The sequence below is a fragment of the Protopterus annectens genome, chromosome 11.part0 (assembly GCF_019279795.1).
Source record: "Protopterus annectens isolate FY-2018-M chromosome 11.part0, PAN1.0, whole genome shotgun sequence".
Taxonomy (NCBI): Eukaryota; Metazoa; Chordata; order Ceratodontiformes; family Protopteridae; genus Protopterus; species Protopterus annectens.
In genome coordinates this window covers 191,658,204-191,674,295 of record NC_056745.1, presented here as the reverse complement: position 1 = coordinate 191,674,295, position 16,092 = coordinate 191,658,204, and the positions used below count along the sequence as shown (strand labels likewise).

General features: G+C 38.1%; 1 protein-coding gene across 1 annotated transcript in view; it reads left to right on the top strand.

The window, feature by feature from the left end:
• LOC122815260 (sodium- and chloride-dependent GABA transporter 2-like) overlaps positions 1-16,092 on the top strand; it is a 942,619-nt gene that overhangs the window by 925,979 nt on the left and 548 nt on the right. The window contains exon 14 of the mRNA XM_044087611.1: positions 13,386-16,092. This exon is cut by the window's right edge and continues 548 nt beyond it. Coding sequence (XP_043943546.1) covers positions 13,386-13,541 — 156 coding nt within the window. The 3' untranslated portion in view covers positions 13,542-16,092. The remainder of the gene's footprint in view (positions 1-13,385) is intronic.

Below are 16,092 nucleotides of genomic sequence, written 5' to 3'. Positions count from 1 at the left end.
TTACCTGTTAAAAAGAGAGGGATTTAAGGAGTGGATAGTGGCAACTATCCAGGAGTTATTAGGGAAAATAAAAAGTAATCCACAAGGTATAGCTAGTGAGTGGGATAAAATGAAAGTGGAGTTGAAAATAGGGTAGAAATAAATGAAAAAAAAAGATCTTGTTATGAATAAGAATTATTTAGAGGGCTGACAAAGGTTTAAGTATTACAAAATAAGAAGAAATCTCACAGAACAAAAATAGGTGCATTTGCAGAGTGCTAAAGTGAAAATAAGGCAGTACCTCGATAATATGCATGAGTTTAGAAAGATTGCGGTTAAGCAATTGTTTTTAATAATAATTTCAGAACACAAAGACTTAGGCAACAGAAAGTAGAAAGGGATGCTGCCAAACCTAGGGACACTATAACAAGAAAAATAACTGGAGATCCTGTAGAGATATTAGAGATATTTTGGAATGTTTATGAAAATTTGTATGGAGCTGAGAAGTGGGGAAATCAAGGGAAGCACAAATGGAAACATTTATGGAAGACTTAAATATGCCAAGGTTAGAGAAAGATGAGGCTCAACAACTAACAGTTAGGATAGGAGGAAATGAGATAAAATGGTAATGTATAAGCAATCTGCAGAAAAGTCTCCAGGAATAGATGGTATTCTGGTAGAAGTTTTGAACTGTTGGCTGTGGTGGTGCAGTGGTTAGCATTGTCACCTCACAGCAAGAGTTCCTCTGGTTTGATTCTTGGCTGGAGTGCCTTCTGTGCAGAGTCTGCATGTCCTGTCTGCAGTTGACTGAGTTTTAAAGACATAAAGTAGGTGCGTGTGTGTGCCTTCGTTGAAGGTTGGGCACCAGGCTGGCAATTTGACATTGTAAAAACTCCACTGCCAATCGATCTGCGGACCAGTGATCTGCTGTGGCGAACCCTAACGGGAGGAGCCGAAAGACACTGGAGAAGGGAAGAAAGTGATAACGATCTGGAAGGTTTTATTTAAAATTATTTTAAAAGGGGGGATGGGCAACAACATCCTGAAAAAAAGTGTGGTGGCTGTAATACCTAAAGATGCTAAAGACCCATCTGATCCAGCTTCATATGTGCCTATTTCAATTTTTAAACCATGTTCATAAAGTGTTTATGTCTATACTGGCTAAAAGAATGGCAAATGTCATGACAAAATCAATTGATATGGATCAGTGTGGTTTTATGGTGGGAGGCAAACATTTGCCAACATTAACAGAACAATGATGATTCAGAGGGAAGCAGAATATAAGAAGGTACTGCTGTTAGTTGTGGGCCTTGATGCAGAGAAAGCATTCAACAGAATAAGTTGGATTTCTATTAGTATGGATTAAAAAATATTTTCTTATGGCACTTAAGGATATGTGGGAAGAGACTAAACAAAAGATAATACAAAAACTGAGAAACTGGAAGCTGTTGCCTATGGATATGGATAGCAAGTTACAAGCAGTAAAATATTTTAGTCCCTTTAATTTTTTACACAGGTCAGGCATATTCTTATCAACTAGAAGGGAAGTTGTAGATAGTAATTAATACAGAGTTGAAGAATTTTATTTGGGAGGGGAAGAAGGCAATAGTCAAATGGGATAAGTTGATCCTTCCAACAGAACAAGGAGTTTTAGGATTAACTGATTTGAAGGGATACATTTTACAGCTGTACAATAAGGCTGCTACATATAACACAAGCAGAAAGTTACACTTCAAAGTGAAAAGGGATGATAATGAAGCAGGGGGCTAGTTCAAGAAATAAGGAAAGAATGGGATTTTGGGTGTAGATCCTTAAGACGAATAACATCAGTCACACTGAATATTATATTCATAAATTAGTAGAAAGTGTACTAAAAATTAAGCCAACAGGAGAATGGAGAAAGGAAATTCTGCCAAGAGGGATGACTGCAATTAGGGGAATAGAGAATAGGCAAGAGGAAGATGGAATTTACTGGAGGAAGCTGGCAAAGGAACCAAGGTATTGGGAAGAAATAATTAGCGAGGGAAAGGTAATAGAAATGGGAGAGCCCAAGAAGACATTTGGATTGGAGGCTAGTGATTGCCTTCTCTATCAGGGATTGATATCTGAGTATATACAAGAGGAATGGGTAGGTGAGTCCTAAATGAAAGACCTGTACTGTCTGAGTTTTTAATTCAATCTGGAACATAAGCTGCACTTAAAAATGAGGGGATATAGGTCAGAAAAGATTAGGAAGTGGGATTGGATATGCAGTTCACAAAATAAGCATTGGGAGGACTTAGGTATGGCTGTCAAATATGCAACAGTATCTAAAAGATTTAGTATTTTCTTTTTGTAAAATATGACTCTAGGTGATTCAATCATGTTAACTAATTTTGTCATCTGGGCATGGGTATTTGCTAGTGATAAGTGGGTTGAGGACTTGGCCTACTCCGACCTACATAAGGGACCCCATACTAATGGGGGAAGGCTGTTATGTGCCCCTGTTGGCCAGTGAGTACCCACCATAATGTCCAGCACCCTTGACCAATGAGCTACAGGCTAGCCAGTGTCCACTTGCCTGACCTGAGTTATGGGGCATAGCTTTGATGAGCGAAAGCTAGATGTAAAACCAATCAACCTGCCAAGCATGAACTAAGAATGCTACACTCAATGCAGGTTTACTGACAGGATGTAGCTTGGAAGCGGCTGATATGATGGTATGGACGAGACTGGGCATCCTATGTATCCAAGAGACAAGTTGGAAGGGTAGTGCAGCAGAGCCACTTGGCTTGGAATCCAGAGTCTGCTCCTCAGGAGGAGGACATGCTAAAAATGCTGCCAGAATTATGATGAGAGAGAGGCTTCAGAAGTGAAGAACGTCATCAGAATTAGTGACAGGCTCATGATAGGGCAGTATTCATAATCTTAGCTTATGCCCCACAGTGTTGTGATAGTGAGGAACAGAGGGCATTCATACAGCAGTTGCAGGACCTACTAGATAAAGGAGGACAATATGAATTGATGTTGATAATTTGTGACTTGAATTCACATTTTGGGACAGACAGAACAAGGTATGAGGACTACCTGGGTCCACATGGGTGGGGCAACAGGAATAAAGAAGGAAAAGACCATTCTAGACGTCTGTCTGGCAAATGGCTTGATAGTAACTGACACAATTTGGAAAAAAGACACATCACAAGATCACATACAAAAGTGGCCAACATGCAACTCAGGTAGACTTCCTCCTAGTAAAGAAAGGGCACTGGGGTAGAATTAGGGATTGCAAAGTCATCCCAGTGAAACAGTGGGCCCACAGCAAAAACCACTGGTTGCCACAATCAGCTGCAAACAGTCATCAGAGAAGGTGCTAAGGTCAACAGAGACCAGACTGAAGACCTGGAAATTGACTGGAGAGAAAGTACAACAGTTCAAGGAGTTACTCAGGGCTCTAGCATGCCAAAAAGAGGAGGAAGCAGGTGGAGTTGAAGAAGAACGGCAGCACCTTAAAACAGCATGTGTGAGGAGTACAGAACAGATATGTGGCTTAGTCAGGTATGAAGTAAGGTACATAAAGAAAGCTGGTGGTGGAATGTAGAAGTCCAGGAAGTCATCAAAAGAAAAAAGGAGTGCTGGAAAAAGTGGGAGATAGAAAGGACAGACCAGACTAGGAAAGAATACTGGTTGGCTAACAAAGAAGCTAAGAAAGGAGTTGCAATATCAAAGAACAGGGCATCAGAGGCACTCTACCAGCTTCTGGAAAGTGACTCAGTAGGTGACACAAAGAAACTATATCAGGTTGCAAGCCAAAGACAGAAAGATAAAGAAAATAGTCACACTTCATAAGGGATGCCATCAACAACCTGCTCACCAGTCCACAAGACATCAAGGGCAGATAGAAGGAATACTTCAGGCAGCTTCTGAATGAACAAAACCCCACAAAAGCTGTACTGCCCCAGACATGGCCTATGATGAGAGAAGAAGGGGAGCCTACCATAGAAGAGGTAAGAACTGCACTAAGCAAAACAAAATCAGAGAAATCAGCAAGCTCAGATGTGGTCACAGCAGATATGATAAAGATGCTGGGTGAGATAGGGGAGAAAGGGCTCTTGAGGGAACCCATAGCAGTGTGGAGAGAAAGGCATATCCCAGATGACTGGAGAATAAGCATATTCATGCCAATGTATAAGAACAAAGGGGACATCCACAGCTGTGGGCAGTAGGGAGGTATCAGACTCCTGTCACATTGCATGAAAGTTGTAGAGAAGATGACTGATAGATGGATATGCAGAGCAGTAGAAAATAAGATGGGAGATGAGCAGTTTGGATTCAGATCAGGATGCAGCACAACTGACCCAATGTTTGTAGTGTGACAGATAGTTGAGAAGAAGCTAGAGGTGAGGAAAGAGTCCAACTGGGCATTCTTAGACTTGGAGAAAACATATGACAAGGTCCCAAGAAAGCTGATTTGAGCAGTACTGCAGTGGTTCAAAGTCCCAAAATCACTGGTAGAATTAGTGCAGGCTATGTACAATGACCAAATGACTCAAGTATAAATAGTGTTTGGAGTCACACTGGGGTTCCCAGTGGGTGTGCACCAGAGTTCAGCTTGGAGCCCACTGCTGTTCATACTGGTGATGGAGTACATTAGCAAACAGTTTGGAGGGGACAGATCAACAGAGTTGCTGTATGCATACAATGTAGCATTACAGGCAGACTCTGATCAAGAACTTCAGCAAAGGATGAGGGGAATCGAATGCAAAACCAAAGGCACATGGGGTGAAACTGAGTACAGATAAGACAGTGGTAATGGCAGCAAACTGAGGAAGTCAGAAGAAGCTGAGAATTGAGATAGAAGGGAAGATAGTGGAACAGGTTAATAGCTTCAAGTATCTGGGAGGGTGGTTGAGGAGAAGAGAAGTCTGAGTGAAGAGGTCAATGCTAGAATCAGAGGGGCTACAGCCAACTCGCATCAAAAGTCAGGTGTAGTGTATGACAGAAGAATGCCAAGGAAGCTAAAAAGTAAGGTGTAGAAAACAGTTGTGTGACCAGTACTCCTGTATGGTACAGAAACCTGGGCATTAAAGGCAGAGCAGATGAGAAAGGTAGATGTGATGGAAATGAAGTGCCTAAGAAGGGTGGTAGGATGCACACTGAGGAACAGATGGAGAAATGAGGACATAAGAGCAGAAGCCAAAGTAGCTCCAATTACAGAAAAGATCCAACAGAACAGATTATTGTGGTTTGGGCACATGTGCAGAAAGTCAGAAGACAATCTAGTGAAGATGATTTGGGATAGACAGGAAGAAGGTAAGAGGAAATGAGGGTATCCAGCAAACAGGTGGATGGATTTTGTGCAAGAAGATCTGTGACAGTAAGGCATAAGTGTTGAAGAAGGCAGGAGTGTAGCACTGAATCAAGAGAGATATGTCGACAGGTAACACAACAACCAAGCCCATGTAGAAAAATAGGGAAGGTGGGGGGGGACGACTGATGATAATGATTAGGATTTCTGCCAGGAAGTGTTTGCATACTTTTGTATACCAAGCATACTCCAAAGAATTTTTTCCTCAGGTAGATCGCAAATGTTAAAGGTATAATAGGGAAGAAAGAGTTACTTGGGAGCATATGTTCTTGGAGCAGAATGAGTTGGCAGACTTTAAGAATTCCCTACAGAGTACTCTGTCAGGAATACTGGATGAGCAAATAAGTGTAATAAAGGAAATTAGCTGGTATACAGGATCTGGATGACCTAGACATACTAAGGCCTTGTTAAGTTTAATTTTGGTGGCTGCCAAAAATGCAGTTACTAGAAAATGGAAATCAAAATCCAAACAAACTCTACTTGAAGTAGTGAATATTTTAATATTGATAAAATAACAGGAAGTGGGATTTTTAGAAAAGGGAAGGAGTACATTACATAGGAAAAATGGAAACTGGGAACAATACATGCAGAAAAATATTTTGGAGGAGGAATGAGGTTGAAGAGAAGGCAGAAACTAAACAATTTATGTAATAGTCCTTTGACTGTACGACATATAACAATATATGTGATGTATGGCATTTGTAAAAGTGAACCTTTTAATATGGTTTGATTACTTTTATGTATATGTATGTTTGCCAGTGTTACTAGTGATGAATCAATAAAGGTGTTTAAAAAAAGAATGTTGTGTCTGCGGTAGGTTTACCAACTTACAAAGACAAGTTTTCTTTGTTAAGTCAAGGAATTTTTCACCATGTCCTTCACTAGAGGTTAAGGTGTCGTAGTATACTGAAGGGTAGGTAAAGTCACCCAAAATAATGGAGTATTTGCTAACAGGGAAATCATTTAGAACACTGAAGAATGTTATGTGCTCATCAGGGCCAATGCAGGTGCTCTCTAACAAGCTTTTAACTAATAATTAATCCTATCTAGAGAGAGAGAGATCTGTAGTTCAATGAGCTCAGCTTTTAGGGATCTTCCTGGATTTAATGTGTTCCTTGACAAATATGGGGACTCCACTACAGTTTCCATTAGGTCTGAAGACATGAAAAGTGCAAACCCAGGTACAGAGGGAGTGCTATCTTTACATTTAAATGGAATGCCATTAACTATGCAGACATGGGTGTTTTCCAAATGCAGGCATTCCTCATAATCAGGCAAATTTATTGTTTAGACTTCTGGCATTGAGGAGAAACACCTTAACGTAATCTCATTTTTAGATTGATATGTTAGGTGTTTGGAATGTCCATCTACTGGACTCTGCCTAAAAAGGCACTAGGTTGATAGCTAAGGCGTTAGCCTGTATGCTAAAAGCTTGATAGGAGAGTTGATGGCCATCCTTAGTGAATCAAACTGAACTGTCAAGCATCTCATCCCCAGTATGGATCACCTGGGAATATCATCAACTATTTCATCAATTGTTGAAGTTAGTTATCTTTTCTCTATATCTAGGTATCATTCAAGGTGAAAGGATTCCTCTCAGGATGGGTGCCTTGCTTGCATTTGTAACATGCATGAAATGTTCTCACAAGTCTCTCTGTTTGGCCATTAGGTTGTTAAGTCTCAAGTCATTCGACTTTACTTGTACCACTATTATGTCACTGTCATATTTGTCAAAAGTTAGGGTCTTTAGACCATTGTAATGTCAGAGATCCTGGTGTTTAAAAGAAAACTTACTGTAACCCTCACCTTGCCAAGCCTGACAAAAGAGTCACTTATCACTATACCATTTCTGTTTCTGTTGTAATTCAAAGTAATAGGTTTTTGAGTGTTTCTGCAAAGGGTGTCTCTTTTTGTGGTGGAGGCATGAGGTGGATGACTGGTCTGACTTTTGCTGAGACTTAATTTTCTTATTCCTTGGAGGCTTTAAGAGTGATTCTTTGACACCCTCAACATAAAATACTCTAGTGTGATTAATGAGGGATTGTGATTGAGGTTTATGAAACACACGAGGCAAGTTGGTAGATGAAAGGGAAGCTACCAGATTAATTAGGGATTTATACCTCTCACAGATGGAATTATCAGTGCTGAATGTAAGTTCATTATGTGTTGGCATAAGTCAGTTTGTACACTGTCTTAGGAAACTTAGTGCTAAAATGCTGACAACACAGATCAAAATTGCAGGCTAATCTTCCATATTGTACAGTGCTTAGTAGTTTATGTGAGTTAAATAAATGCAGAAGAGAGTGTATGTAATTATGGTAGAATACACAAAATATACAGAAGGATTACTTGAGATTGATAGTCTTTTCCCAGATGTTGCAGATTTTAAAAGAAGAATGGGGAAGGATTTTGTATTTAAATTAGCATAAGGGACAAGCAACAAGAAATATATGGGGTTTAAGAATACAACAAGAACAGGTTGAGAAAATTCTTCATACTTGTATCTCTGCAATCAAATGATCTGAAGCTGCCTTATTGCTATAACAACTCCTGATCTAGCCTGGTTCTCACTCCTGTCACAAGAAAGATACCAATAACAGACTATTTAATTAACTAACACAATGCAGTAAAGCTATTTACTGAAATTATTGACTATACACTGAAAGAGCTTAGCTAAAACAGGCACATACTGTTAAAATTAACTTAAAACACATGAAGAAATGAAAATTCTTCAGGCACTTAGTTTTGATGTTGAATAGCCTGGAATTACCTTAAAGCAATCCCAACTCCTGAAGTAGCCTGCCTCTCACTCCCCTCACAAGAAAATGAGGTTTAATTCCAACAGCTAGGCTACTGTCACAATCAAGAAGTTATAATTCAAAATGGAAAGGTTTGATTATGAAGCATGGGGGAAGTTCAAGAAATAAAGGCAAAGTGGGAGTTTGGATGCAGATCCATAAGGAAAATAATAACCATACAGAATATTATATTCATAAAGCAGCAGAATGTATCCTAAGAACTAAGCAAACACAAGAATCAAAAAAGAGATTCTGCCAGTAGGGATGACTACAAGTTGGAATACAGAAAATAAGCAAGAGGGAGCAGGAAGTTACTGTAGAAAATTGGCAAAGGAACCAAAGTATTGGGAGCAAATAACTTGAGAGGGAAAGGTAATAGAGCAGGTTGAGGCCAAGAAGACATGTGGACTGCAGGCTAGAGACTGCCTTCTTTACCATGGATTAATGTCAGAGTACAGGCAAAGAGAAAGGTAAAGACGAATCTTAAGTGAAAGACCCGCTCTAGTAGAGGTTTTAGTTGAATATTAGAATATAAATTGCTGTTAGAAAAGGAAAATTAGTAGGGCATATAAAATATTGCATGGTAACTATAAGAATCAGACGAGGTTAGAAAAGATTGGGAATAAATGCTGAGAAAGCAATTTACAAGAGAACAGTGGGAGGGCATATGTATATCTCCCAAGCTAGCAAACCTTCCAGAAGGTTTAGGACAATGGTGCACAACCTTTATGTGGGGAGGGCCACTACACAAATTCTTAATGCATCTGCGGGCCACCTCAAAACATAGTAAGTTGTTACGAGTTAGCAATAGGTACAGGTGACTGGCATTTTTACTTGACAGCAGTCATGAAATTGCTTGTTTTCTTCTTTGAATTTAACTTTATTCTGGCTTGCAGCCATGACTTATTACAAACTCTTGCAGAACGTTGCTACTGTTTACAGACTACAAGTTATAAACAAGAAAGAATAGTTACTTCCATGGCTAAAATTAGAGGTATGTGCAACTGCAATCAATTAGGTAAGTAAGCATGTGTTGGGAAGTTTGCATGACTGGAGTAAGGCATAGTATTTTTTCACTTTTTTAAAAATTCTTTGGTTACTCTCTGGGGGCTGAATGGCATTGCATGGTGGGCCGGACGTTGTGCACCACTGGTTTAGAATCTTTGCTTGGAAGTGTTTGCATGGATATTTTTATATCCCAAGCAGACATCATAGAATTTTTCCTCAGACAACAAATGTTTGAGGTGTGATGGGGAAGAAAGAGATGATTGGGAACATATGTTTTGGGAGTGTAATGAGTTGACATATTTTAAAAATACCCTGCAGAGTACTCTGCTAGGAATATTGGGTGAGCAAATGGCTGTAACTAAGAAGATACATTCTGAACTGTATAGATATAATAAGGCCTTATTAAGTATAATTCTTTTTGCTGCCAAAAAGCAATTACTAGAAAGTGGAAATCAATGTCTAAACAAACTATATGTGAAATATTGAATGTTATAAAAGAGGTAAAAGAACTGGAAGCAGGATCTTTAGAAAAGGAAGGAGCCAATTACATAGAAATAAATGGAAATTATGGAAATAATATATGCTGAATAATGTTCACGAGGAAAAAGTGTGCAGTTTAAGGGAAGTCCAGAATTCAGCAATTTATATAATGTTGGACTGAAGATAGTTATAAAGAAAGAAAAGATAAGTGATGTATAATGTATATGAATAAAAAAAATGTTAATGTAGTTTGTTTTCTTTTCTGTTAATATATGTTTACTTATTCCTTAAGTGATAAAGGTGTTTAAGAAAAATAAAATAATTAGACTACTTTAATGGTAAAATCTGCAGTGCAGCATTTTATTGGAATTACTGAATATAGGTTTAAAGAGCTTAGCTAGAATATATACAGACTGTTAAAATACAGTTAAAACTAGATAACAAAAAAATACAACATTTTCAGACAATGTAGCTTTGTTGTTCACTGGCTTGGAACTCTTTCAAACCATAAGCAGTTAGTATGCTTGTTCTTCTTTCAGCTTTTCCCGGTTAGGGGTCGCCACAGCAGAACTCCGGTCCGCTAATGATTGGCAGTAGATTTTTATGATGCCGAGGTGCCAGTTTGACGCCCAACCTTCAACAAAGGCACGCCCATTTACGCATGTCTTTCGAATGCCACTCGACCACAGGGAGGACATGCAGACTCCACACAGAAGGCACTCCAGCCAAGAATCAAACGGGAGAACCTCTTGCTGTGAGGCGACAACGCTACCACTGCACCACCACGGCTTCTCATAAGCAGTTAGTATAAATACATAAATAACAACTGCAGTAATGTGTTTCAGCAAACTGCTGTCAGACATATAAAGCATAACTTACAACCCACACAAATGCAACCACTTTATTGAGACTGTATACACATCAGATGTCTGTTTGCAATTAAATTAATGAATGAATACATTAATAGCCACAGTGGTTTATTTTAGCTTGTTGCTGTCAGATGCATACAGTGCAAACCATTACAACCCTAGACAAGCACATACACACACGGGTCTACCTGAAATGAGTGAACGCTCACAAGATCGAATTACACAGCACTGAGATGACTTTGCTGAAATACCAAAATAGTGAAACCTGACAACTTCGAACCTCATATGAGCAAAAAGAAATTACTGACGTGTAGTCAGCCTCAGCACTATTAACTTACATGCAAATGTGCCCTTTTTTTCATGGTAGTGTGATCTTGGAGTTGGTATATTTAATTTCTGGGGGAGGGGGCGCAGGGGGCTTCCCCATCTGCAAAAATGGTGTAATACAGTTAATGTATTGTATTTCTTAATTAGTGAAGACATGTTCCTATAAAGTCATTTAGCATTATGGGACGTTAGTACTGGATGTTGTGCTTGCTGTATAGGGTGACTTATGTAGAAATTTAGTTCACCAGAATGCTTCAGTTTAGTTTTTGTAATATTTTTCATTAGTGGAATGGTTGGGGATCTTTGGATAGCTGTTTTCGCTTATCTGAGGTTCGATGTTGTCAGGTGTCCCTATTTTAGTATTTTGGCAAAGTTGTCTTGATGATGGGGAATTCGATCCTGTGAGTGTTCGCTCATTTGAAGTAGACCATACACACATGCACTCTTACACACAGTTAAATAAAATAACATATATTGTGCCATTATGCAGGCTGAGGAAATTATTCAAGGCACTATTTAATGCAGAAAAAATGTCTCCCATTCTCGCACCATCAATTCCTTTTACAAGAATTCTTTCACTTTTGTTTTAAGATGACTCAGTCACCCAATGCAACCTGAGCCAGGGGAAATGGTGTTCTCTTTGCTCCATATAGCAGCCCAAACAACCACTGAAATGTCATTCTTATGTCCACAAAACAGCAGGACCTAGAATAGGGTATAATCACCTTATTCTCTTTTGGGAGGCTTTTTTACAAGTTGCATAGCCACGTTATCTGACATTTTTTTTTTTTTCCTTTAAAGGAATCACAGCTGAGCTCTAAGTCCTAAAACTGGAACAATGAATATTTTTAAGAAAAAATAAAAACAATAAAAACAAATAAAGAATATAAAGATCCATATTGTCATATTTTCATTTGGAAATGCTATAGCCCAGCAGGTCAGTGCTATGAGCTGCTCCTGGAAGGGTGGGTATCTTGTGCAAGAGTCACAAGTATGGCAAAGGAAACGTTGTGAGCTGAAAGGTATTGAGTTTTGAAAGCCCCTCACTCTTGCAAGCTACACTGTGGTATTTAGCATTGCATAGAGGCAAACAAAGGTGATGATGGTAAAATTGAAAGGGGGATAATAGAACATTGACTCAATGAGTCAGGCAAAAAAGAACTCGAGAAGTGGAGGCTGGAGTAAACTTGGAAAGAAAAGATTAAGAAAATGAAGGCAGGATTTGTGAGATGGAGAGATATGAAATGGGTAAACTGGAAAGCACTGAGCTGTGGGGAATTACAGATTGATGAGTTTCTTGAATCCAGTAGTTCTTAGAGGTAGAGTCAGATAGGAAACAGGGTGGTAGGTATGAAGTAGAACTGATGTGAAATGGGGAAAAAATCTTTTCAGAACCACAGAAGGAAATGCAGTATTCCAGAGAATAGTCACAGAAGCAAACATATGGTATAAAATATGGGAAGGAACAGATAAATAACATTAGAAGGAGTGATGCAGTATCATAAAGATTGGGGGAATAGCCTTATCTGATCTGATAGAGCTAAACATGCATTCACCTAGGTTTACACTCCAGGCAAGGTAGAAAGTAAAAAAGGGCCTTGATCTAAGTATGGAGAAATGGGATGAAATGCATGCAAAAATCAGAAGAAGTTGCATAACATTAGCAGCAGCAGATGATTACTCTACAGAGATGGTAAATAATCTAGAAAAGATTAGAAAAGGAGAGCATGAAAGGGGACAGCAAATGCTGGTAATGTCAGTAGATAGGAGTGGGTCTCTATAAATTTTGTGACTGCAAAATGATCAAACACTGTTCAGAGGATACAAAGAAAGAATGGATACATTTTTTTAGAAACAAAACAGTAGATACTTCCCTAGAGAATGAGCAGCCTTGCAGGGGTTTATGTATCAAGCTTACTTACCACCTCACACAAAGTAACTAATTCTTTATATGAGAGTTGATGGAATGACTCCTTGATCCAGTGGCTCTTAAAATAATGTACCATATCCAAACACATTTAATTTCCAACTATGAATTACTCTTACAGAGAGTTGCAACCAGTGGTCACAAGTCACCTGACAAATGGCTCTCCCTGTTGACATAGTTGTTCGTCGTTAGGTGGATAATGAGACACCATCACACTTTGTGTTTAGTTAGTTTTTGACTTAGCATATGTGAGTTAAGTTCCTCACACAGACAAATGTATAGTGACTCAGACCAACACTTTGCCTAATGCAGTTAGCCAGTCATACTCCATCTGCTTTTCTCTGTTTCAAGCATCAGCTGTTACCTCCACATGCTGCCTGTTTATTTACTGAAGCATCTGTTGGCTGACGGTGATTTGCATCTTGATGGATTATCACATATACTGTCATTTCAAGAAAATATATTAAATAATTTGCTACAAAAATGTAGAACAGTGTAAATCTCTGTTCCCACTACATTGGTGTGCACTTAATATCACCAATGGGCTTGGCAACATCAGCAACTGACCTTAACATTCATCATGCTAATGCAAATATTGTATTTGTGTGACCGGTGCTACACAAGTAACAGGATCCTTTTGTTTCTCACCACAGAGATTTTCTCAGCTGATAATTCCTTCACCAGATTTACCTCAGCCAAAGAAGAACCATACAAAGCTCACAAGCTTGGAAGATCAAGAGGAAAAGTGCCAGCAGCCCGCCAAGGAACTGAAAGATGGCCTCTTAGTGGAAAATGAAGCAAAATTTTAAATACGTGTTGCGAATGTGTATGGGTCACACCCTAAAATTTATCTCTGATTCCTGAACAAAGACTGAAGTTGTGATTGTTTATGTAGACTAGTCTGTTTATTATAGTCCTTGAAATGCATGTAAATATGGTATGTCCACCCTCGTGACAACACCATTGTCAGAGAAGTGGCAAAATATAATAATGTAATCTACTGCCAACAAAACAAATGGGTAGAAGCCTCATATAAATCTCCTGGTATGTCTCCAGAGTGGAAACAAATGCATTCATTGCATAGCAGAAAAACAGTATGCCAGAAAGAGAAATATACTCATTTCCCAACTTTACTACTTAAACTGAAGAAATTGTTATTTGAGGATACAATGAAAGGTATTTTTAATATAGTAATGGTATAATGTGAATCATGTTTGTTTTTCACTCTTCGTTGTGAAAGTCAGCTTAAAATAGAGTTCATTTTTGAAGAAACTCTTGTTTTTACATGTAACATCCAACACAGAGCTGTTGATTTGCCATTACGTACAGATAATGTACCTTTAATATTATGGGTTTGTTTTACTACTGGAAGTGTTGCAGGTATTGGTACACAGTCTTCTTGATCCACATCAGTACGCTAAGTTTTCTCACTGCTTTCTTTTTACCTTTAAGAACGTATTCTTAATGTACTATTATGTTTTAGGATTCAGATGTCAAAAATACATGACTGAATGAAAATGTCAGGACAAAATGGTCTAGTCCAGAAATGTACATATAAAGGACACAGTTTAAACCTAGTTGCATTTTAATGGTGGTAGAAATAATTGTCAAAATTAGACAAACTAATTTTCTCATATGCATAGGACCTGGATAGATTAGGAAAGTAATTTTGTGCTGAAAAATAAAATATATAAGTGCATTAACCATGATTATTATTGCAGAAATGCTTGTTTTAAGAGTAGTATTTTATTATGTTCATTACTCAAAGAAGAAAAATTATTGACTAGAAATTCACCTGGACTAGGTCAAGAACAAGGACACATTTAGTGCAACTTTTTCAGCGTGGATTTTAATTTGTTGTTGCAGCTTCATAGACGGAAATGGCAACCATTGACAGACTAAGGCAAACAAGTTTAAAACTTAGCAGTAATTTATAACTTACTTCATCTTAGTTTAGTCGTCTTTGCTCACAGAAATAGACCTCTCTAATTACCTAAAAGTCCCTGCCTTAGTACGTCCTGTATCTGATAGTAAAACAAGTCCACTAACACTAAGATCGTTAAATGTCAATGTGCCACATTTACCAATAAACTACACATTTGAAAGAGCAGACTTTTAGCTGGAGACAAGTTACCTACCCCTGAGTGGGAGCATTTATCATAGGATCCCCCTTACTTGAATATATTAATGCCATTATAAGTGAGACAAACTGCATGAATAATACAGAACCCAATAAAAAGACACCAGACTTCAAAAAATTCAATTAAACTGACATACTCTTCCACACACTTAAACCCCCCACACCAACCCAACAAAACAAAATTTGAATCTTGCTTTTCAGCAACAGAATGTAGTGAAGTGCAGCTTCGTATGAAATGGAACTCAGATGTAGCAGTACAATGACAGTGGATTTGATAACAGCTGATTCTGTGAAATGTAAGGCTCCCGATCCATCACACATACTGCATCATGTCTACCTGTATAATGATAGGAACTGCACATTTATATCACAGGGGTTCGTTATCAAACAATGTGCTGGGAACCTATGTTATTTGAAAAGAATAGTTCCAAACTCACAGGCTAATCATGGGGTAAAAACCATTTTGTTCGATACCTCGAGTCTTAATCACCATAATAAATTTTGCATCCAGTCTAGATAGCTAATGGGGCCTATCAAATTGAATGTTACTTGTATCCACACTTTATTTTTGCAGCTGAGAGACATATACAAGTAGTACTGAAATAGATTCCAGATCTTTCTTTACATGTTGCTTTCTTGTGTTTTTTTTTTTTTTATACATGCATGTAAGTCATTGAGATTTGGCAGTCTGTAGTATGAAATAGGGACAAAATAATATACTTCTTGTCACCACCATATTTCAGAAATAGTGTTTCTGTTTTCTGCTTCAGAAAGTGAGTAATGTTTTATATGTTCTTTTTGCTTTTAATCATAATACAGAACATAGTAAGGTGCATACATTTCTTTTCTTTTGCAGTATCTACTTTGGGAACTTAAAAAGCTTTGGTCACTGAGAATTTAATGGGATTAATTTGTAAAAGTGACTTTGGTTAGTACTCTTAGCCAAAGACAGTTTTCAACATTTTGTGTTACATACTTTTAATAGCATGAACCAGTGTAAGCAAATGAATTATTACCAACTTCTTAAAGTATTCGAACATGTATTAGCATGTTTGCTGTGGAAAGCACATTCTCACTAAAATAAATATACATTGAAATGCATAGTCAATTAACAGAAATAATGTGCTTATACCTATGAGTTAGGCTCAATTGTCCGAAATGATATAGTTATTATTATACAGAGAAGTGCCTTTTCCAGTAGCTTTATTAACATGATTTCC